We start from the raw sequence: 22,865 nt of genomic DNA on the forward strand, positions 1-22,865 counted from the left end.
GTTGCTTAATTCAAAAATCGTCACATCGCAGCTCGCATCAGTAAACTAGCTCGACAGACATGACACTTCTGCGGAGACCAAGATAGTATATTGTTACATAGAATGGACAATTCCAAAAACGATCCATCGCTAGAAGCAGCTTTGGCCACAAATCCTGAAATGGTCTCCAAGTTAACCACTGATGGTACAAACATATGGAAGACTGGAACGCCAGAACGAACCATAGGATCAATTTCAAGCCTCGTTAGATCTACGAAGTCCAAGACGAAATCTGCTACAAAGTTGGCCGACAAGCAACCAAAATCAACCTCATCAACAACACCCAGTAAAAGGGATAAAACGAACGGAGCTGGAGCAATTTCTCAAAACGTTGTCAGTGATTCCGAACAATTGGATACCAAAGAGCATGTCTTGGCACTCAAATATTCTCGTCTATGGAGGAGTAACATACGTCGTGTCAAGCAAACCAAGTTGAGTGAATCTAGGTACACGACCAAGCTCATAACGAATTGTATGCAGCTATGGAAGCATGCTTTGGTCGAGAAGAGGATGTTATGGAGAGCCGAAGTGCGTGCTCGTGTGCACTATAAAATTGCTATCTGTGGTAAAGTATGGAAGGCATGGCGACTATATGTCTCTGAACGAAGTGGTAAAGCCGTGCGACGAAAAATGATTTCAGAACATGGTAAACTGTCGAATTTTTTGGTTTTTTTTTGGCTATGAATCCATTTGAGTATCTAACGCTCGTCAAATAGTCGGTCGAGCAAGAACAAAACGAGCTTGGAATGCTTGGATGATGTACATGTCGCAGAAGAAAGATAAGGTCGCTAGGCAGAAAGCAGCCATTGCCTTTTGTCATGAGTGTGTTTTATCTCTATACTACGGATTATGGCACGCTCTATTGGTGGAACGCAAGTCATGGCAAAAACTTGAACAGGACGCTGCGAGCTGGAAGTCTCATCGCCTTGTAAAGTCATCATTCCGTAATTGGAGACTACGATTTGTGACCGCTCAGCTTCGTCAGACGAAAATGGAGCAGGCCAGTCATCACCACCAGAGACACCGCAAGAATATAGTACTGCATTCATGGTTGGCGTATGTCTCAAAGTGCCAGGAGAAGAAGCGCCGCACAGGTTTGAAATATGTTTTTAGTCGTGGCCAATAATCATCAATTAAACCAGCTCCCCAATTTAGAAAAGGCCGTATTGTGGATGACGGTTAAGCTGCGAAAACGATTTTTTGCAAAGTGGAAGCTTTCGCATATGCAAATACTGATACGAGAAGATGCTGAAAAGTATGCCATATCTTGGGATAAGAAGAGAACGCTTCGAACTGGATGGCTGATATGGAAGACGCGTGAGCGTTCTCACCTTATGTTTTGTATCCATTTCAATGATTGATTTCCCTCCGCTCTAGATTTGAGTACTGTCAGGAAGAATAATGCTGCTACAGAGAAGGCGATGGTGCACCATCATCTAGTTCTGAAGGTTGGCAGTTGTGATTGACAGTTAGTGTTGTTTCTACGCTAACGCTGCTTCTGAAGCGACATGGTCTGATGGCATTTGTGAGCCTCCTGAGTGATGGAATGACTGCTGATAAAAAGCTGGCAGCTGATGTGAGTGATGTCAGTGCGATATCTATGCACTTCAGGACGTTGACCTCACACTTGCTCTCCCTCAGCTTCTCAAACAAACCTGGATCTCTTGGATGATAGCGCATCAGCAGTCATGTCAGCGCAGAGAAACACTGGAGCTGGAAAAGGGGCTCGCATACTATCAAACGTGGCTGAAAAGATCGGCATGGGCGAGTTGGATGGATTTCGTTGGCGAGTGCCGACATGTAAAGGTAAGACATTCGTCGAAGAAATTCTCAAAATCCTGCTCCGTTGTTTATACTTTTCATCAGGGCACAGAGACGACTGCATTGGCTCATCGTCGTAAGGTTGTGTTGAAGGCAGCCTTTTCAAGTATCGTGGAATACGCCCGTAATCGTAAGATAAAGCGGGGAAGAATGGATGTTGGTATTACCGTTTCCACGAAGCGGCGTCTGATAAAAAGTTGGGTACTGTGGAAGACACTTCTTCACGACAAACGTGATGACGTCGTCAAGATGAGAAAGGTGAGTGTATTCAGTGACCTCCATGCATCAGAATGCCTTCAAACTGAGATATTTCAACTAGGCCGAACGTCTGTTCACCTTTATCATCTTACGGAGAACCTTCTCAACACTGCGGCAGAATGCAGTGAATGTTACGGTTGAACGACATTATGAGGTATACAAGATACTCAAATTACAAGAAAATGTATTTTTATTGACTTTATAAAATAGGAATTGGCGAAACTTCATTATAACCGCCGTCTTGCCTTGGTTGTTTTGATTGCCTGGTGGAACTATGCTGCTCAATCAAGCGCAAAGATGATTCAGTGGCGAGTAGCTGTACGACATCGTTACAAGAGCTTGCTTCGCCATGCGCTGAGAACATGGGCACAGGTTAGGATGTTGGCTGTGAAGAATGTCAACAACGTTTCTCAAGCAAACTAATTGAACCTATAGGCTTATACAAGCCGATGCACGTCTGCGGCTCAGTGGTCGTTAGCCGTTACCCGACATCTTCGAACCATTTCCAAAAAGGCATTACAAGCTTGGATGGTATGCATTTTTCTAGTTTCCTTAAATGATAGGACCTAACTCAAACGACAAAACTGTCAAACAGCTGTATTCATCATCACGGCGATGGATCCACAATACTATACAGTCATGCGAGACTAGACGTTCCGAAATATTGTCCATGCAATTGTTTCGGCATTGGAAGGCCAAAACGATTATTGCTCGAGAAGTTCGCCTTGAGGTTGAGAAAGCACAACAAGAAGGTGCTTTTGCTTTGATACGGCAGGTACGAGACGTTTTACTTCTTTGAGGAGATGCGAAAGCTGCAATTACCAAGTGCATCATCCTTTCTCGTCTACCTTTGTAGGCCTTTTTCGGATGGCGATCGTACGTCGAAGGTCTGAAGCTCTATCGCGAAGAGCAGGATCGTCAAGTGCGAAGAGTTCAGGTTGCCGTGGAGAAAGGTACAGAAAGTCTCATGTCTGTCCAGTGTTGAGCTGAGTGGTGAACCACACTTTTTTCTGTTAGCAAAACTCAAAAATGCCCTCGCTGCATGGCGACGATACAGAAGATACAAGCAGTTTTGTCATGCCATGAATGCTAGAGCCAAATCACACTTAACTCGTCACTTGCTATCTATAACCATGACATTCTGGATTAAAAGGAATCACCATCGAAAATGGCTGCATCGTGCTCAATCTCTGGCAGATACCTTCCTTCATCGCAACATATTGAGGCAAAGTGTAATTATGTGGAGATCTCATCGAACGAATTGGAATGAGATTAAGAGTCACATGTTTGTTATGCCGGTTCTTCATCGTGGGCAAATGCTTTTGGGCAAGACATTCTCAGCTTGGTCTGACTATGTGGCTAGTAAGAAGGATACGAGAGCCAGGATCAAAGAAGCGGAATGTTGGCGACGTGAAATGGCAATCAAGCATGGAATTTTGGCTCTATTGACTGTGAGCAGTTTATTTCTTCGGCTTGAGACAACGTTAGCGATAAGCCAAAACGCGTTTTTTTGCTGGGCCCGTGTAGGTAGCAGATCCAAATCGGTCTCGAGAACCTCTTAAAAGGGCAAACGCACCATCTGGTATCACTATGCGTAAATGGAGCATAGTTGAGAAATGTGCCCGGCACTGGCTTGATGTTACAATGAGAGCTCGAACACGAAGACGTCGCTCATCAGGTTAGCGTTGCGATTTTTTACATCCTTCTTTCACAATGTGGTATTAACTCTCATTCATTAGCAAATCAACGCTCAGCTCTCCAAACTGAATCTCGTAAACCAATTCCGTTGGTTTCAAGTCGCCAACGGCAGTCGGCTAGTCTGAATGGAGAACTACCGCCGAGAATAGCGCTACCCGAGAATCCCTCACTTGCATTGCCTAGAACTTTAGGCTCCATCCTTCATCAAAACACATTCGAAACTCATGCCACGAACGTAACTGAAACGACGAAACCTCGTCCTCTAGAACGCCGCCACAATGAAATAGGCCCCCCAGTGCCACCACTAGTGAAATATAGTCAACCACCGTCTCAACCTTTAAATCGTCCAACAGCAACACTACAGCAAAGTGCCTCTAGGAATAAACGTGCTTCACCACGTCGACCAGACTATATATTAGATCCCACGTCAGGTAGATTTGTGGCAGCCGGTGATAAAGGTCTCGATTGGCATACTTCCAATAAGGAAAACGTAATTCAGGATACGTCATGGTTGAATGGTAGAATTAGCTCAGCTTCGTTACCCATCTTTGTATCGAATCTAGAACGAGTCGTAGAAGCTCAGTCGGTGGGAGGTAGTCCTGATGTGTTTGCTGGGTGGCCACAATCTGGAAATGTGTCGATAGATGTAGGGTTGCCTTCGATACCTGAACCGCCGATACAGGATCCAGAGTATCAGGTCAAATCTATATATGTGGAGCCCGTACATCCTGTCTCTATTCCTATCATACCAATACCGCCACGGCCAAAGGTTCTAGCTGCGGCAAGAACGAGGTGGCGTTCTGATGACGACTCAAGGGAAGAAGCTTTGGAGATCCTTCGACACATCCATGTCGATCCTGACGAATTGGAAAGAACTTTGTCAAATCATGATATTAATGTTCGTCGGTCCGTATACAATCAAAGTATTAATAGCAATGGCGGGTTGGAGAAGGCCGGTAGTGTTGATACTAGAAGTGTATTGGTTGAGGCCTTCATTGCCAAGAAGGTCGATTAATGTTTCTATGTAAATAATCTTCAGTAAAACATTCAGACGTTTTTGAGGCAAATGCGGTCGGGTTTGCGAAATCTTGACTTATATTCTTGTCGCAAAAAAATTGAAAGTTGGCAAACACAACATTTTACAGCATGGGTTGAAATCTTATTCACATCTACCCTCCAACAGTAGCTGTGCAGGTACCAGCTTTCGTCGTGCAAGTACACGTTGTAATCTTTATAGGCGTGGCCTCTTGTCCTGTCTGGGTATCGCATGGTGTATCAAAGTTACCCACCCAGACTTGATTTGGTCCATCATCGGTCTAAAATTGAAGCGACCCGCTTAACGATCGCGCAAACTGAACATTTCAGCAAAACGAACGTACCATGGTGTAAGTCAGTTGGCCATTGGATACAGACGGGTTGCTCATAGCTGAGCCTTCCCCATTGAGAGAGAGGATGGGGAGACTGAAACTACAAGTTATTGTAGGTAGTCCTTCCTATTATTTCAATAGAAAAATTAATTTGTCGAGTTCTGACATTCTTCAAAAATGGGGAGTTTCGTACAGTAGAGTCGTCATCCATAGGTTGATGACCATTGATTCGAACATCGTGAAAGCCTAGACGCTTCGTACTCCCATTGTGATTGTCTAATATCGTGCTGTGAGATTGGCTTCCACATTAACGATGATGTAGTTCTAACTTACCACCACCAGGGTTGCATCTGTCCACAGGCTGTAATGGAAGAGAAACAGTGGTACTGCCACCTGAAGGAGACAGCGTTGATTAAACACATGGCTTTGGCGCATTGTCAACCAAACTGGAATCACGAGGCTTACCACCAGCAGGAGCACCAGTGGTTTGTGGTACAGGAGGACCTGGTGGTGCTGTCATTGAAGCAGCAGGCTGTGGTGAAGAGTCTGGAGATGGTTGGGCGTTACCGCCAGCAGGGGCAGAAGCTTGGGCAGTAAGAGCAGCAACACCAATGGCTTTCGTTGCTTGGCCATTGATGACTAGAGTGACTGGCTGGTTATTTACTGATGCCGAACCAGAGAGAGTGATTTGGCTACAATCGTCTATAGGTGCTCCATCAACGGCTGAAACCCTGCATAGTCCAATTGTGAGTCAGCTTGATGAAAATGCCAATTCTAAATACGCATAAATAGCATACGTGAAACCACAGCCTGAATTCGGCTGATCATCTAGGAGCGACCATACCGCACATTTGCCTCCATTCAATGTCACAGGTGTCAGAGTATCTACATTCCAGCCCTTACAATCAAAGTTCAATACTCGTCCACCGACTGACGCACACAAAGCGAGGGTTGGAAGTCCATCTTCATGCTGTTTATCAAAAATGGATTAGAGTTCTCACGTAATTGGGAGTACTAGAAACATTGTCCAAAGTTACCGCTGGTCCTTTTCCGTCAACAGCTAGCTGGGCACCGAAACCTCCAATGCCTAGAATGTTCAAAATACTAGATTGGATATCGCCTCTTTTAACGTAAACAATTCGCATTTGAAGGCTTTACCTGTTCCCCAACACTTCGTGAACGTTCCATTTAGAGTCACTTCCTTCGGAATCGGAGTCCCTCCAGCACCAGTAGCACCAGTAGCAGGTGGCTGATTGCTTGGAGACGCAGCTGGACTAGGTTGAGTATTTGTGCCAGCAGCAATCACTGGTTTCTCTGCTGTATTTCCATTAATAAACAATGTCACTGGAGTGTTGTTTACTGTCGCGGAACCAGAGAGAGTGATTTGAGAGCAATCATCTATAGCAGAACCATCAACAGCAGAGACTCTGATTTATAACAGAACGAATAATATTAGCCGACATTAGCGAAATTCCCAAAAACATCGTGCAGTCGACTTACTTGAAAACACACCCAGAGTTGGGTTGATCATCTCTCAAAGTCCAGGCAGAGCATTGAGCTCCGTTTACAGTTTGAGGTGCACCTGTATCGACGTTGTAGCCTGAACAGTCAAAGTTCAAGGCTTTTGTGCCAATCGAGGCACATAGAGTAACAGTCGGAAGTCCGCTTTCTGCAGCAGGAGCGTGTCCTGAAAGGGCAAAGGAAGACGAGATTAGGTCAGTCTTTCGAGGTGAAGGATAAACACAGTGTGTGGGTGTGCAATTTGCCATCAAGTAGGAACATACCATCGACATCGAGTGCAACATTGAGGCCCCCTTGCCCCTGAATCCAGCACTTTCCAATGCTCGTTTTGAGCGTTAGAGTGCTAGGAACTGCAGTTGCGTTCCCGCTGTCTCGTTTGATGTTTTGGGCGGTGTCGGCGGCTTCGACCAACGATGGCCCAATGAAATGTGGCCCAGAACCGTATGTAAGTCCAACAAGGAAGTATCCGAAGGTCAGCGACAGTATGTCAAATGCCTTCATTCTGTCTGTCCTTGGACTCGATTTTCGAAGTTGGAGATTTTAAAAAGTGGAAAAAGTGGGGGAGCTTTTACAAAGCTGTAGACACAATACTATGACACCGTAACTACATATCGGAAAAACTCTCCGTGTTTCTCACTAGCACATCCACAATGTCGTCCAAAGGCATTCCACGAACGCCAGCAATGAGCTCAACAATCTTCTCAATGGCATTGTCCACCTCAAGAGTATCGTGTACGTCCGATTCAACTAACAATCTATCTATGGGCAGATTTTCTATCCTCCTTCCGAATTGAGGAGATCGTGCAGACACTCCATGAGAAAGGGAAAAATACAACCGTGGACCTACTACAGGAATCTTAAGAAGTTCCATTGCTATCTCAGCGGAACCGGTCCAGGAGTGTAGCATGATCTTTTTCGGTATCGAGTCGTATTGTATAGCCTTCATGATATCTAAAAACTGTCCATGGCATTTTACGAGGTGCACAGAGACAGGGCGATTATATCTTGTAGCAAGATTCATCTGTTTAATGAATGCATCGATTTGCCGGTCCATTCGATACTTCTTCTTTGTTGTTGGGTCAGTTGCGACATTGTCGAGCCCGATCCTATCAAACGGTGGATTCAGCTTTCTGAAAATCTCTATCGCGTTATATTGACGCGGGAAAATGAAACACTGTCTAGGTAACTTACTCTCCAACAAGGGCGTTGGGAAGCTTGATCAGAAAAGATTCAAGTAATGGCATCCAATCCGAATTATACGAACTTTCAACAAAGTAGGGATGAAGACCAAAGCACGGTAATGTGATGTTTGGATGGGACTCATACAGTTGGCTCACAACGTTCCAATCTGATACCCTAGTTCCCATTAGCCAAGTGTTGCACTTCATCAACTGAAGATGTACAAGTGTTGATGGAGTGTCGTTGACATGCGAGTGAACACATGTAAGCCTTCGAAGCCAATTGGCAGACATTTTATTTTGAATTTTCTAGCAGAAAGCCACGGGTAGCAGTGCCTTGCACCGGCGATGCCAAAGTGTTTGATGTGCGTGCCAAAACAAGGCGCCCACCTTTGAAGAGAATGGCAAGAGTTAGAGTCGAATCACGTCAATTTGTCCAGTAAACGCGTCCCAACCAGTCCATCGATCAGGTCGATGTTCGATCAGTAATAAGCACACTCGGTTCGTCGCGACACCTACCAAACTAGCACACTTGCCGTTTTCCGTTGGACTAGGACAAAGGTGCCAAGCAACTACGTCAATCAATAATTTTCCTCGCTCGTTATTTCCTTTGCTATGATACTTTGAATTCTTATAATCGTCTTATTTGTCTAGCTGTAATCATAGAGCATCGACATTTATTTGGTTGATGATGTCCAACAACTACGGAGGTGGATACAACGGCGGATACGATGATGGACAGATGTACGGTTCTCGACCATCTACAAGCGCCTATCCGGGCGTCAAGTCTACCGCATTCTCAGGAAAACTGGATGAGGAATTGTCGGTCCACATTAGAAAGGCAGTCAATCCTGGTCGGTTTGAGACGTCTTCCCTTGTTTTCTGCTTGATGATGGCCAATGAATGTTGCGGAACGCACTAGTTCTCGCTCGTTCCAAGGCCCTAAAGTCAACCAGAGCTAAATACCCCTTTACATCCCTCACCGCAGACGAGACAGCTCCCAAGCAAAAGCACGTACGAGCTTGTCAAGTATATACTTGGGACGCAAAGAACTCTACCTCCTTCTTCAATGGAATCAAATCCGCCCCAATCATTGGTGACGAGGTCATGACCTTCAAGGCTCTCATCACCATACACAAGGTCATTCGGGGAGGGCATCCCAGTGCTCTTGCTGAAGGAATTAGAGAAGCTCAATGGATTGAAAATATTGGGAGATCTGTTGGTGCTCAGGGCGGAAGAGGTCAGTCATGATTACCTGGCACTTGCCTCCTACCTCGCGAGTCTGATCTTACGTCCGTCTTCATGTCTTCCTGTACGATCATTCTAATCTAAAGCATATCTATGTGAACAGGTTATGGGGCTTTGATCAAGGCCTATGTACAATTCCTCATGACAAAACTGGAATACCATGCCGCACATCCTGAATTCACTGCATCGTTTGATTACGAGGAATATGTAACTCTCAAGGGTATTGAGGATCCTAATGAAGGGTACTTGCCATAGACCTAATAAGTCTTGTCGTTATCAAAAATGAGGCCTTCCTGATCCTTGTTTGTCGCTAGTTTCCAAACTGTGGACGATTTGATTATTCTACTCGACAAGGTCGACTCATTCCAGAAACTTATATTTGCCAACTTCCGACCATCAAGCAGTAACGAATGTCGTATCGCTGCCCTTGTACCACTTGTGGAAGAGAGTTATGGTATTTATCAGTTCCTTCTCTCCATGCTTACAGCCTTCCATCAAAGTAAGCGTTGTATCGCTTGATCGTCTCGCTCGCAGAAAACTCACTTTTCGTGTCCCCAGTCATTGGTGCTGCTGAGATTCTAGCACCGTTGCGGATCAAATTTAGTGCCGGCCATATGGCTCTCTACAGGTTTTACTATGAATGTAACAACCTCAAATACCTCACGTCTCTTATCACGGTTCCACGATTGTCACCTGATCCACCAGACTTCCTCGCTGTGCCTCCTACATTGCCAGCAAGAGGAAAGAATGAACGAATTATAGACTTTTATGATGATGAAACCGTCAACATGAATGTATGTTGGGCACCATTTTGGTGATCTCCTTGCTTTCTTTTATTGGCTAAAGACTCTCTCTATTGGATTTTGCTAGTTGCAAGAGCAGCTATTACAACAACAAATGATGGAACAACAACGACAGCTCGAAATGCAACGGCAGCTAGAAATGCAGCAAATGCAGCAAGCTCAAATGATTCCACAACTGCAACAACAGCTTGAAATGTATGCTCAGGTAAAGAAAATATGTACGTTCGTTGTCTTCTCAGGACATTCGTGTTGACCAGAGGGGCTTTTTTGCACCATCATTGTAGCGTGTCAGACAATTGGAAGCTCAGTTAGGTCAAATATCTCTCAGCAATCGAAGTCAAGAAGAAGCCAAGGATGAGCTGATTCGCAAGCTACAGTGTAACTGCTAAATTAAGGGTGCGCAGAAACTATTAAATTGTCACTCATTCTACCCCCCGTCTTCGTTACATAGCTGAGGTTGACCAATGGAAGCAGAAATACGAGGCCTTGGCTAAATTATATGCTCAATTGAGAAAGGAGCACTTGGATTTGTTGGGCAAGTTGAAAGAAATGAAAGAGAAAAAGAATGATGATGGTGCTGTCCTTCAAGCTGGCTTGGATCAGAGTTTAATGGCTCTCAAACAGCTGCAACTAGTAGGATTCGTGTTCTCGACGTCGTGGAAGCAAAAAACTGCCACTAACAATCTTCTAATTGACAGGCTAGTTCAGATCAGTTATCACGTATCATTGATAGTGTATTGGATTCGTGTATTGATCAACTTGATACTGCCATCCAAGAACTCGATAATCCAGTTGCATCTGGTAATATCACCGCCTCACCTGAGTTCACTCTCACCATCCTTGATAAAGCTTCAGGCTCGTCAAGTGAATTCTCCACGAGCTTTGTAAGATATCTACAAGGAGGAGATCCATACGACCCAGTTAGCTCGTCGACATCGTTTGCTCAAACAACTAGTCTCTTACTAAGCAACGTGAAAGGTGTAATTAGACTAGCAGCTCAAGAGGATACCTCAGACAAGATCCTCAACAGTGGCAAAGCAGCAGCATCGAGTGCCAAGTCCTTCTTCACTCAAATAAAGTCCACGAATCTAAACAAGATGGATGCATCACGACGTATAGAGTATGTGAATGGCCTAGGTCGAGATGTCAATGCTAAATTGACTGCAGTTGGTGGTGCTGTAGAGCAACTCTTGACAAACCATCTACCCACATCCGACGATCTGGGAGATCTAGTAGAACAAGAAATGCTTAATGCTGCCAATGCTATTGAAGAAGCTGCTCAGAAATTGAGAGCTCTTGTCAATAAGCCACGTGGTGAAGGATTACAAGTCAAAGTCAATGCATTGATTTTGGATGCTGCCTTGACTATAACCGATGCTATAGCCAATTTGATTCGACAAGCTACTGCTGTACAACAAGAAATTGTTGCTGAGGGTAAAGGTGGTGCCAGTAAGGCTCAGTTTTACAAGAAGAATAACAGATGGACTGAAGGTTTGGTGAGTGTTTGTTATAGATGGGTTCTGGTGGATCAAACTGCAAACCATTTACAGGAACTACGCTTTTTTTGTCGTTACTGATTTGCTTTATCTCCTCCCGCTTTCTCTCAGATCTCTGCTGCCAAGGCCGTAGCGTTTGCCACCACATATCTCGTAGAGTGTGCTGATGGTGTAGTTGAAGGAACACATTCGATGGAACAACTAGTAGTCGCCGCTACTGAAGTATCAGCCGCCACGACTCAACTAGTAGCAGCAGCACGAGTAAAAGCCTCTCAAGGATCTAAATCACAAGATCGTCTAGAAACAGCTGCTAAAGCCGTACGAGAAGCCACAAAGTCATTGGTCAAGGCCGCCAAAGATGCTGCTCGAAGTGCTCAAAAGGAGCAAGCAAAAGGTGAAGTGGCTGGATGGGGTATGAGTGATTATAAACTGAAGGAGATGGCAGCTCAAGTTAAAATCTTGGAGCTTGAGAAACAGTTGGAGCAAGCTAGGTATACTTTGGGTGAGATTCGAAAGTCTGGATATCATGCTGCTGATGGTGAATGGAATGAGAAGGAAGATGATTGAAGGGTCTGAAATCGTAAGAAATAGTCATATTGCTTTTATTATCCTTGTTATTGAGAGGGAGAGATTTTGAACATGCTTTTGAGATGATACAATAATCCGATATGTTTGTTGTCGAGCTTCTGAACCCATTTGCACTCCTATTTTTGTTCGAACAGTTGTTGAGAAAGAATCGTACACCGCGTGCTCGAGGTTTCAAACTTGTGTGTTTATATACTGAGATTTGTTATTTGTTTTGAGAAGGTTAAAACATGAATATTTTGAAGCTTTTATGATTTTCGAACATCCATTTGAAGCCACCCCTTTATCTACATAGCCCAGCATCACCACGACTGATGACCCAACCCCTTTTATCAAATCCTAACTATGACTTCTATGCTGTAGGGCGAACGGGACGATTCCAGCATTCCATGGCACCCCGAATTATATCACTTGGACAGTTCTTGCCACCGTCCATACGGTGCTTTTCATGTCGTTCCATAATACGATGCTTTAATTTCATAGCCATCGTCTGCCATAGCCCTGCAACCACAACCGAAGTCACGACATTGGTCAACCCACATGTAAACTGCGTAGTCATAAAGCTAGATAACACTGCAGTCTTGACTACAAAAGCAGCCAGTTCCAATCGTTTGTTTGCAGTTTGCGAGCACCCGAAGCCGGCATATGCTTTTCCTGTTTCCTGGTTTACGAGTTCTAGACCGCCTTCTGTGATGATTGTGCCTTCCTCTTCTTCAGTGATTGGCTTCTCGACTATGTTTACATCTAGACCATCGATACCCTGGATATCTTCGTATGATGGTGGTGGTGCGGTATTGTTGCCGTCTTCGAGTAGGAGGAGACGAGACTGGCCTTTCAGGTGGGGTTGGTCGAGGATCGAGTCTGTAGATGATTCGAGATTTATCTTGTCCAGCATGTCAATGAGGTGGGCAAAGAGAGCCGTGTTGAACATTGGGGGTATGATTGCTCTGTTAACGTTTAGTTGGGATTGTTGTTGTTGGACTTGTGGGTTGAAGGAGGCAAACATTAGTGCAGCGTGGAGCTAGTCATGTGAAGAGAATGCGTGAGTTTGAATTTGCAAAATTTGGATGTAAGGTTTGTCTCTTTTTTGGTTACCTGCAACCGGACTTGAGCAAGCTCCTGTTGTTGAGCAACAAGTCGAACCGTCAGTTGACGGTTTTGGTCCTCCAATACTCGGATACGTTCTCTGGTTTGTTCTTCGACGGTCTTGACACGGACCAAGAGTTCTGCGTTTGTCTTTTCCAGAGTTGACACGTACATTCGTTTCTTGTCACGGGATTGTTGGGCTGAGGCGCGGTTCCTCATAATACCTGTAACAGGAGCAAATGTGTCAGTTTCCATGTTGATGCGTGAGGAGTAACAGGTAAACACAAATGATTTGAGTTACAAAGTACTCACGTTGGCGCTGGTATGGAGTCAACTTTTCCAGATCTTTATCATCAGTTCTGCGCCTCTTTGTAGGCTTGGAGCTACCGCTCTCGTCATCACCAGAATGACGGTCACTAGACGAATGGTCGTCTGAAGTACTGTTGCGGTGGTCATGATGGTGGTCGTCTTCGTCGGGTAGTTGTTTAGGAGACAAGTCGTGGCTCGAGTGAGTATGTGTTGGGCTGTTTAAACCACCGTGTTCAGAGGGTTCAGATGGTGAGCTGCTACTATCGTCGGCCAATGGGGGCATCATTATGCCATCGATGGTATCTACGAGTTGGGCATATGGTATCACGGCTTCCGAGAGGAGTCTGATGTCAAAGAAGTCTTCATTGTTGTTTGGTAAGAGATTGCCGTCGTCTTGCTGATATAACAGGAAGTCGAGTTCAGACAAGTCCATTGTATCACTACTAGTTTGATGTTTGATGCTGAACAAAAAGTGTGTGAGACGATGGGCAAAAAGATGCAGGTTGTGATAATAGAAACCGACGGGTTGATGGGTACCTGTGCTAGAGCTGCTTGGCGACGTCCACCACAAGTGTGCGAGATAGAGAGGTTGAGAGTTGTTTCTCCTGGTACTTCTGAAAATAGAATGTCAGTGGATCACCAGCAAAATGGCACGTCAACCTGGAAAGGGAAGGGGGAGGGTGGAGATGATGCTTACAGTAATATCCAATGTTTTGGCAACTTGCTTCTTCCTCTCTTCTGTCTCTTGTTTTTCTCGAAAGTTTTTGGGTTTGACCGGTTGAGTCTGTGGCTCTGCACCAACTACGTGTCAGCTCTGATTAAAAAAAAAAGTCAAGAGCCCAAGCGAAAACTGGTCTCTCGAAAAACTGGTCAATTTTCGCCAACTTGACGTTTTCAGAGCTTCAAAACAAGGTTCGAACTGTGTTGTGGTCTGCTAAATCTTGGTCGGGAAAACTCTAGTCAAATTTCTTGCACTCCGTCTATCTCCTCAAACTTGGCACGTTCAACATGGAAAATCAATCCAATTAGATAGTCGATCGCGGACGTCGTAAACCACAATATATATTATCACCAAAGTAACCACATATTCCATTAGAGTTCATGCCTTGTGTATCTTCTGGCTTCGTGCCAAGTCGATATTTTCAATTCAGCACCTGCTACCTTTGCAAGATCACCTCGAATCGACACGCATGGACGTGTTGGGTAGCAGTAAAATAGTCTGAAGTAACTGAACGAATTAGAACTGCAGTTCTCTTCGCGAAACCTACATCAAGATTTTTTCTTTTCTGTCGGTCGTGTGTCTTCACGTTTTGCAACACACTAGCAAACATGGATACAGCTGCTATTATGGACCACGTTCTGGCGGCTGGAAAGTCAATTGAAGCCTTTACAGCGCAGATCCGGCCGATCGCAATGGACCAAAACGTTGTACTTTCCATCGCTATTGGCTATTTTATTCTAGTCCAACTTGTCAACCCTCCTTCAAAATCACAACCGGTGAAGCTCGGCACTGCCGTCACCTTTTTGGTCTTCTTACATAGTAAGCAGCTACAACCTCGACTCTCGGGATCGATCGTCACAAACCGTGGATATTTCGTTTGCGACATCATTTGATGTGAATGGGGTGTTGGCTAGGTGTGAAAGGGCATTTGTTATACTAAAAACAGGGCAGTTTTGTGGGATTTGGGGAACTCGGTTGACGATCGATGTGGGAGTAGATCTCGTTCACTCCACTCTGGTTGTATTGGTGGAAGAACTGGATGACTCAGACACTCTTTTACACGATCCATATAGACGTTGCACTTTGTGCCTACTCGGCATGGACGTTTTATAACACTGGACCAGTATGGATTCAAAGGCTATTAGATGGCGAGAACTTTTTCCATACTTTCTGTGACTTGGATGGTGTCTATTGGAAGCAGACTCTCGATAAATACGCATACTTGTTCTACCTGTCCAAGTACTATGAGTTCATTGACACAGTGATATTATTGATGAAGAATCGAAGAGTGGGTCTTCTTCAATCGTATCATCACACTGGTAGGTCAGAACGCTCCGTATAAACTCTCGATACGATGCATCTAATCCTGCTGAACGAAAATAGGTGCAGTCATTACAATGTTCCTGTTGGTGGAGAGCCAGGCAACGGCCTGCTGGATTTTTGTAGTGTTCAACAGCTTCATTCACACGATCATGTATGCCTACTATGCAGCCTCTACTATTGGCATCCACTTTCCATTCAAGCAGTTGATTACTATATCCCAGATTACACAATTCTTGGTTGGATCGGTGAGTTGGGTTGCCTGAGCTAGCACCAATCTCTGAATGATACCAGAAAAGAGGCTAACACTCTTCATTTGACCAATTTAAAGTGTTTTGGAGTGTTTTATATCTTCTGCCCTGGATGTGCCAAACGACTTGATGAAGGATTCTCGTGGGGCTCCGAAAGGACATCTATTGCAGTCACGGTTGTTTATCTGATTCCTCTAACTTATCTGTTCTTTGGTATGTGACCTGCGCGAAATTTCACAGTCTATATGTATAAATTCAAGAACTGACTGTTGGTGTTTGGTAGATTTCGCCTTTAGGACCTATGGAAAGAAGGCGCGTTCTTCTAAATCCAATGGACACACTGGAAAGCCTTTGAAAGAAGAATAATGTTGCTTCTTTACCCAAAAGCACACGGTCTCGAAATGAGACTCACCTAAAAAAATCTTAAATTTTTAAAATCGCATTCCCCCATATAAGTCTCATGGTAAGATTATTGTCATGTTGTATTCATTTTAAACTTGACTATATAAACTGGTTTGCTGCATCATGATAAGACTTCCCAACGTCTGGCTTCCAAATTGCAAAAATCGCAGCAGTTCGTAAAGGTCAATCCGACCCCTCCAAAAGACAACTCTCTTCTTAGCGGTCGCTCTTCTGGCAGTCAAGGGATTGAGATTGCATCCATATCGGTTCTTAAACAAGTATGGACAAAGCTCTCAAAACGCTGATGGACTCATCGGGTTCCCCAAATTCAATAACGAAAATGGATACCAACTTGAACTCTGAGCAAGGAAAGACCCAATTGCATGTAGCTGCATCTACGGGCAACGTGGATGTCCTGAAATATCATCTATCTCAGGTACGCCGTCTGGACTATTGATACTCTTGTAGCCATTCGCGCCATTTTAACGTTTGAATCACGAAATTTGAATCTTGACGACAAACTCTGTCTTTCTGTATAGGCGGATACGAATGTTGATCAACAGGACTTGCAGGGAAACACTGCATTAAATTTAGCGGCTGCCTGTTCGGATTTAGAGGCTGTTCGGTTGTTGTTAGATGCAAATGCCGATCCGACGATAAAGAACTTTGCTGCTAGAGGGCCGTTGGAGAATGCCAAGAGTACTGAAGTTCAGGCACTACTTAAGAGTGAGTGCTTTGGAAGTGCTTTCAGAAGATTTTCGTGGTTGCTGACAAAATTTTATGGTTTTTATAGGTCGAATGTTTGTCACGAATGAGGACGCTCGTCCAGTCAAGGTAGAACATGAGATTCAATTTAGGCAATAATTTATACGTGCTTATTCACGGATACTCTTTCAAAAGGTGTCTCGACAAGCATTGACTGCTCAAATTCAATCTGCACTACCCAAAGATCCAGCTACCGTCAGACTCTTTGCAATAGATCTATTCGTCACTGAGGAAATAATATTGGAGCGATGTCGGGTACCTACAATCATACGATTACTCCGTTAGTTTCGTTCACGAACGGATTTGCTAACATCACTCTCAAACAATAGGAACTCATCCGCCAACTAATCGAAGAAAAACAAATCGCAAACCACAAATCCCGTCTCCTTGAAGCAGCAGTCGGTCTCAAAGACAAGGAAACAGCAGAACGATTCATGGACCAACTACAGCACTGGCAAGACGAAAACGAACGACAAGCAGCAACAATAACATACCTCAAAATACGCATCCAGATGCTGGAGAATGCATCACTGCAACAAGAAGAATATTATCGTAAAAACCTGTCTGATGTGATACGGCAGCACTCTGAAGAATTGCAGGCTGCATTCAAGCGAAATGAAGAGACTGAGAGTTCGTTGATGGAGTTGCAGCAAAAGAATGCAGAGACTACTATGGATTTGGCGAGGTTGCGTGCTGATTTGAATGTGAAGGCTCAGTCTCAGAGCGATTTGACTGCTGTTGATGGGGTACGGGTGGTGTTTTGTATCTTCGCAACCACAAAAACGTACCAGTGAAGCCTTGCGACTGAGCTAAACAATTGATGCTTTGTTACTTTGTGTTTTAGGGTGCCAAGATTAGACAAGATATGGCAAAACTTCAAGCAGAAAAGACATCTCTGGAAGAGCGAGTCAAGGTTAGCTCCAATGTTGGCATCGGGAGAATTTTCTTCGCAGTTTCTTACAAACAGATGTTCTCTCCTCTTTAGCTGGCCGATAAGCTCAAAGCAATCACAGATACCGAGCTTGCAGATTTGAGAACTGAAGTTGGGAAGCTTCGAAATACTCGTCAAGAGGAGGTGCGCAAAAAAGTGACGAAGCGAAGTGAATATCGCATAACTCACACAATCTTCCCCCCTCTACACTCACGACCGTAGATGTTCAAACAGATTGAAACAGCAGTAACCACATCAACTCATACCGTTCAAGGAGAATTAGATGAGAAGGAGGAGACCAACATTGTGTATATCAAGGGAGAGGGTCAAGTGAAACGAATCAAGTGTGGCACACCGGAGAAGCTTATTGAGAAGCTCATTAATCCAACCAGTTTCGGTATGCAGCGTCAATGATCTTGTATGATGCGAGTTGGAAGTTGACTTTTTTTTGGCATTGTTTTAGACAATCAATTCATGCAGGCGTTCTTGATGACGCATACAGCTTTCATGCCTTCAAAGGATGTTATGAGTGCGTTTATCACCAAGTATGCTGAGGCATCTGGTGACGATGTGTCAAAGACATATTTGAGGTACGTTGGGACTGAAAGAGAAATATAGAGAAACATCTTGACATCTCATCCTGCTGCAAAGCGGTTACACTCTACTCACACTTAACGACATGCCGTTATTAGATTAATCAACAGTGTCAAATACTGGGTGGACACATACTGGAGCGATTTCGTCGAAGACCCATCCCTACAATCAATGCTAACAACCTTTGTGGACAGCATCAAAACCGAAAACATGGCCAACATATTGAAAAAAGTCATTCAACGAAAACAAACCGGTGCCGAACCACGAAATCGAATGGGCACTAACGACATGAATGCCGGAATCATGGCACCACCACCTAAACCAGTCCTCCCCAAATTCCTAGCCAAGAAATATTCAGACAAGACAGACAAGATGTTATATGGAACCATGAATGCTGGAATGTTGTCTTCATTGGCTAACGATGGGGTGGTGAGAACTCAGAGTTCGGATTCGTTGGGGTCTCAGTCGCAGAATCAGAATCAAAATCGGGTTTGGTCGTTTGGAGCAACGAGAAGTCGAACATCGGAAGATGGGGTTCCGATACCTGACATTCCAATCAAGATTCCGGATTTGGATCCGATGGAGATGGCGAGACAGTTGACGTTGATTGAGTTTGAATTGTTTAGTAATATTAAGGTATCGATTGAGTGAAGAGGAAATATAGCTCACCCACTATCGATTACCCTTACTTTATTGCTTTTTTTAGCCAAGAGAGTACCTTGATATGGCATGGATGAAAGAGGACAAGGAGGTCAGGGCTCCTAATATTACTAGGATGACGCGATGGTCGAATCATGTAAGGCAATCCATCCATCGACGAGTGATGCGTTTTTCGCTAACTTTGTACACCCTTTACAATCAGGTCATTCACTGGCTAGTGACAGAAATAGTAATTGTCAAGGAATCAGCCAAAGCCAGAGCCATCGTTCTCGAAAAGTTTATTCAACTTGCTATAGTAAGTCCGTTCAACATAAAAAAGCTTGGGCACGGCACAAGATCACATTCATAAATATCTCTGACATTTCCATTTCCATCCTTTCACAGAGTTTAGAAAAACTAAACAACTTTAACGGAGTCAAGGAAGTGCTGGCAGCATTACAATCATCGTCTGTATATAGACTCAAGAAAACCAAGGAACAAGTATCCTCCAAGCTTCTCAAGGCGTTAACGGATTTGGAAAAGCTGACTGCTAGTGATATGAACTACAAGAGTCTTCGTGCCAAGGTTCATGCTGCTGATCCACCGCTAATACCGTTCCCTGGGGTATATCAAGGCGATCTGGTATGTGTGAAAACAAGCAAATTGCTCTTAAGCCCTGTATACTTCTCTTTTTGTATGTCTTCAATCAAATTCACACCTTTGTATCAAATCAGGTCTTTTTGGAAGAATGCAGCAAAGAAAAACTAGAGAATGGAATGATCAACTTTAGCAAATACCAAAAGACTGCTGGATACATTACCGAACTACAAACATATCAGCAAACACCATACAATTTCGAAATGGTGGCCGAGATTCAAGACTACATCAAGCACTATCCAATCTTTGACGACGACGTGGCCTACAGTCATTCCCTACAATGTGAAGCTCGGGCTACGACGTAATAGGGGTTTCGATTCTGCACCCTCTCTACCTATTTTTATATGATTATTTCTTGTTGAGGATTAATACAGAGGTCTCTTATACATCGTAATTACTATTTTAGTTGGTTGCGACATAGAGACGTTTGGAATTGACCGTAAGAAGAGATGATGTTCTTCAAAGTCTCGTCGTTGTGGTATCAAAGCAGGCAATAATATCCATCATATACTTCAAAAACGCATCAGCACCATCACCCTGCATCTTGGCAAGACGAACAATAACCAAATCCAAAGCGGGCACAACTATTATTCTCTGTCCTTCATACCCATGAGCAGCAAATATCCCATATGGCTGATCCCTCCAAATCCACCAGTGCTCACCATAATCATACGGACCATCTTCGACGGGCATATCATTTGCACCTGCACTAGGAGTTCGAGCACGATCAACCCATCCTTCAGGTACCAAACGACGTCCATTCCAAACCCCATCTCTTAGATACAGTAACCCCAACCTAGCAAAGTCTCGTGCGATAGAATAGCAGTAACTGCTTCCAATCCACGTTCCGGCCTCGTCTACTACTGGGTTTGGATTTACTTCAAACTGTAGTGTCTTAAACAAGTTTTTGGATAGAAATTCTAGAATTGCTTTTTTCTTTAGCTCTGGATCCGATGATTGGGCCAGCATTTTACATATCATGTCTGATAATACGTTGGTGTCGCCTGACGAATATGAGTATTTGGTTCCTGGTTTATGTCTCAAGGGTTTAGTTGATACGAAGCCAGCTACGTCTTCCTTGCCAGATCCAAACAGCATTTCAATTACATCTAAGATTCGTTGTGAGTATGAGAGAAGGCGGATTGTGAAGTTTGACGACATGCGCGTATGATAGCTGCTGTATTTTTTGCTGCAATACATACATACCTGGCATATCATCCTCATTCCTAACATAAACTTCCACGAAATCAAGACCCGATCGCATCTGTAGAAGATCCTTCATCGTCATTGACCCTCTCTCATCGTCCTTCCATTCAAGTTTGCGTAGTCCAACAGGAGCAGTATCGATCCCCTTTTCAGTAATCAGACCTTGATGGATACATATCCCCAATGCTATCTGGAGAATGGACTTTGCCATAGACCAAGAATCTACAAAAGTTGAAGGATCAATTGTCAAACCTTCCACGTCACCCACGAAAACCACATACCGAGCGTTTTGTCAGGTCCTTCCTTGTACAGCTCTTTTACTACAGTTCCTTTGTGCACAATGACGAATGCCTGGTTGTCTTGCTCTTCATCCTCCCAGAATGTCTTGATGAGTGCTTCGATCTTTGCAACGTTGATCCCGGGAATTGTGTCCAATTTGGCCAATGGCCAGGAAGATCCGGGTACATTACGTGATTTCGGTAATGGAATCATGACTCTTTGAGCTTCTGGATGCAGGTATCTAGTGGTTTGAAAGGCAGAAAAATGTCAGCTTGATTCCAGATGCGATTGTGTCAAAGTTTGGCGAATAAATGAGAATGTAAACGCCTTAATACGTGTATTTTACTTCAATATACAGCACAATGGCACTAGAAAGACACTTACTTGTACTATGACTGTCTCACCTTCAATCTTCAATCTCTTCAAACTTTCAAAATCTTGAACTGAAATCAGCAACAGGGAGGAGAGAAGAATAGACGGGAACAGCGCAGCGGCAAACAAGTCCATATTATTATGTCTTCAGGATACGGCAGCAGCGAAGCAAAACCATTCATCCTGCCAACATCAACATCACAAACTCAAAACGTGCCAATTCCAAACTTACTCGGCAGCCAACAACCAATAATGAACAACCAGCTGTACGCTCAATCGGGTGCATATGCCCAACAAGGTCTGTCTCAGAGGACATTGGATACTCTCGATGAGCCTGTATCGGAAACATTGGTAGGATGAGAGATTTGGTTGGCAGAAGGGAGAGACAGAGGCACGCCATTGGATAAATTCTTACAAAATTATATATATATGTCTTCTAGTTGAGAGATTTACGTGCCATCAGAAACAAACTGATGCAGGTTTTGATACCAAGAGGAAACAAGGACTTGTTGCGTGATTGTAAGAGACAGATTACTTGTTTGATCTGGTTCTGTCTTTTAAACATGCTTTTCTTTGTGCAGGGGACTTGTGGGGCCCATTACTCTTATGTCTGACTCTCGCAATGTAAGAAAGATCACCCTTTCGATACGTGTATGAAGCATTCACCACCTATTAAACTGTTAGACGGCTGGGCATCACAGCACCAGCAGATCAATCAGCAATAGTATTCACCTCCATATTCGTCATCATATGGTTTGGTGCTGCTGTCGTATCAGTCAATTCAAACTTGCTTGGCGGAAAAGTGTGAGCACATGGACATATGGATATGCGAGACATTGCTTTTTTTTCTTTTGTCTCAGAAGCCAACATGCCTTTTCGTATTAGGTCCTTTTATCAAAGCATCTGCGTGCTAGGATATTGCATCTTCCCACTCGTCTTGACATCCATCATATCCCTCTTTGTGCCATATGTTATCTTTAGATTCGTGTTTGTTGGGATTGCTTTTACGTGGTCGACTTATGGTATGTTTGCAAGACCATCCATACCGGCTATCGGCTAGCCTTTTTTCTTCTGCTTTCTGACATCTTTTCAAAATTTGATTTCATAGCATCTGTTGGGTTTCTGGATAATGTCCAGTTGAACAATCGACGGATTCTTGCTGTATATCCTATATTCTTGTTCTATTTCATCATTGCTTGGATGGTAAGCGCACTCAGAAAATAGCTGTTCACGCAACAATCCTTTGACCTTATCATAACTTTTTTTGCCATCTCCAAAACCAAACTCAGGTTCTGATATCCAAGTCGTTATTCGGTTGA

The 22,865-nt window shown here is 44.0% G+C and overlaps 8 protein-coding genes across 8 annotated transcripts; 5 read left to right on the forward strand and 3 right to left on the reverse strand.

Moving 5' to 3' along the window:
* Positions 1–102: 102 nt before the first annotated feature.
* Positions 103–4,831, forward strand: SmJEL517_g00739 (uncharacterized protein; the record flags this gene model as incomplete). The annotated part of the gene is made up of 15 exons (XM_031166668.1): positions 103–685; positions 756–1,133; positions 1,195–1,356; positions 1,417–1,487; positions 1,544–1,619; positions 1,681–1,845; positions 1,913–2,118; positions 2,180–2,272; positions 2,329–2,490; positions 2,554–2,649; positions 2,714–2,893; positions 2,975–3,071; positions 3,136–3,569; positions 3,646–3,796; positions 3,858–4,831. The coding sequence occupies 15 exons, from the start codon at positions 103–105 to the stop codon at positions 4,829–4,831; spliced, it is 3,828 nt and encodes a 1,275-aa protein (XP_031027603.1).
* A 154-nt stretch (positions 4,832–4,985) lies between these two features.
* On the reverse strand, positions 4,986–7,205 carry SmJEL517_g00740 (uncharacterized protein; the record flags this gene model as incomplete). Its single annotated transcript, XM_031166669.1, has 10 exons — positions 4,986–5,132; positions 5,196–5,309; positions 5,377–5,459; positions 5,517–5,576; positions 5,649–5,914; positions 5,981–6,153; positions 6,221–6,270; positions 6,342–6,610; positions 6,684–6,870; positions 6,968–7,205. 10 exons carry the CDS (start codon positions 7,203–7,205, stop codon positions 4,986–4,988), a joined length of 1,587 nt encoding a protein of 528 aa, XP_031027356.1.
* Positions 7,206–7,308: 103 nt separating this feature from the next.
* On the reverse strand, positions 7,309–7,948 carry SmJEL517_g00741 (uncharacterized protein; the record flags this gene model as incomplete). Its single annotated transcript, XM_031166670.1, has 2 exons — positions 7,309–7,810; positions 7,896–7,948. 2 exons carry the CDS (start codon positions 7,946–7,948, stop codon positions 7,309–7,311), a joined length of 555 nt encoding a protein of 184 aa, XP_031027357.1.
* A 625-nt stretch (positions 7,949–8,573) lies between these two features.
* Positions 8,574–11,996, forward strand: SmJEL517_g00742 (uncharacterized protein; the record flags this gene model as incomplete). The annotated part of the gene is made up of 10 exons (XM_031166671.1): positions 8,574–8,736; positions 8,805–9,122; positions 9,234–9,372; positions 9,445–9,629; positions 9,689–9,924; positions 10,001–10,138; positions 10,218–10,311; positions 10,385–10,566; positions 10,632–11,429; positions 11,541–11,996. 10 exons carry the CDS (start codon positions 8,574–8,576, stop codon positions 11,994–11,996), a joined length of 2,709 nt encoding a protein of 902 aa, XP_031027358.1.
* Positions 11,997–14,738: 2,742 nt separating this feature from the next.
* SMI743 (very-long-chain 3-oxoacyl-CoA synthase) lies at positions 14,739–16,067 on the forward strand (the record flags this gene model as incomplete). Its single annotated transcript, XM_031166672.1, has 5 exons — positions 14,739–14,949; positions 15,204–15,449; positions 15,514–15,698; positions 15,782–15,914; positions 15,985–16,067. The coding sequence occupies 5 exons, from the start codon at positions 14,739–14,741 to the stop codon at positions 16,065–16,067; spliced, it is 858 nt and encodes a 285-aa protein (XP_031027359.1).
* Positions 16,068–16,443: 376 nt separating this feature from the next.
* SmJEL517_g00744 (uncharacterized protein) lies at positions 16,444–19,994 on the forward strand (the record flags this gene model as incomplete). Its single annotated transcript, XM_031166673.1, has 14 exons — positions 16,444–16,539; positions 16,643–16,829; positions 16,897–16,937; positions 17,004–17,123; positions 17,198–17,614; positions 17,713–17,781; positions 17,854–17,943; positions 18,022–18,196; positions 18,263–18,389; positions 18,492–19,029; positions 19,100–19,189; positions 19,256–19,348; positions 19,438–19,674; positions 19,767–19,994. 14 exons carry the CDS (start codon positions 16,444–16,446, stop codon positions 19,992–19,994), a joined length of 2,508 nt encoding a protein of 835 aa, XP_031027352.1.
* A 154-nt stretch (positions 19,995–20,148) lies between these two features.
* On the reverse strand, positions 20,149–21,681 carry SmJEL517_g00745 (uncharacterized protein; the record flags this gene model as incomplete). The annotated part of the gene is made up of 4 exons (XM_031166674.1): positions 20,149–20,798; positions 20,896–21,117; positions 21,177–21,415; positions 21,521–21,681. 4 exons carry the CDS (start codon positions 21,679–21,681, stop codon positions 20,149–20,151), a joined length of 1,272 nt encoding a protein of 423 aa, XP_031027353.1.
* A 117-nt stretch (positions 21,682–21,798) lies between these two features.
* Positions 21,799–22,865, forward strand: SmJEL517_g00746 (uncharacterized protein; the record flags this gene model as incomplete). Its single annotated transcript, XM_031166675.1, has 7 exons — positions 21,799–21,897; positions 21,987–22,065; positions 22,128–22,170; positions 22,231–22,350; positions 22,432–22,568; positions 22,655–22,749; positions 22,836–22,865. The coding sequence occupies 7 exons, from the start codon at positions 21,799–21,801 to the stop codon at positions 22,863–22,865; spliced, it is 603 nt and encodes a 200-aa protein (XP_031027354.1).

This window comes from Synchytrium microbalum, assembly GCF_006535985.1.
Source record: "Synchytrium microbalum strain JEL517 chromosome Unknown SmJEL517_scf0002, whole genome shotgun sequence".
Lineage (NCBI taxonomy): Eukaryota > Fungi > Chytridiomycota > Chytridiomycetes > Synchytriales > Synchytriaceae > Synchytrium > Synchytrium microbalum.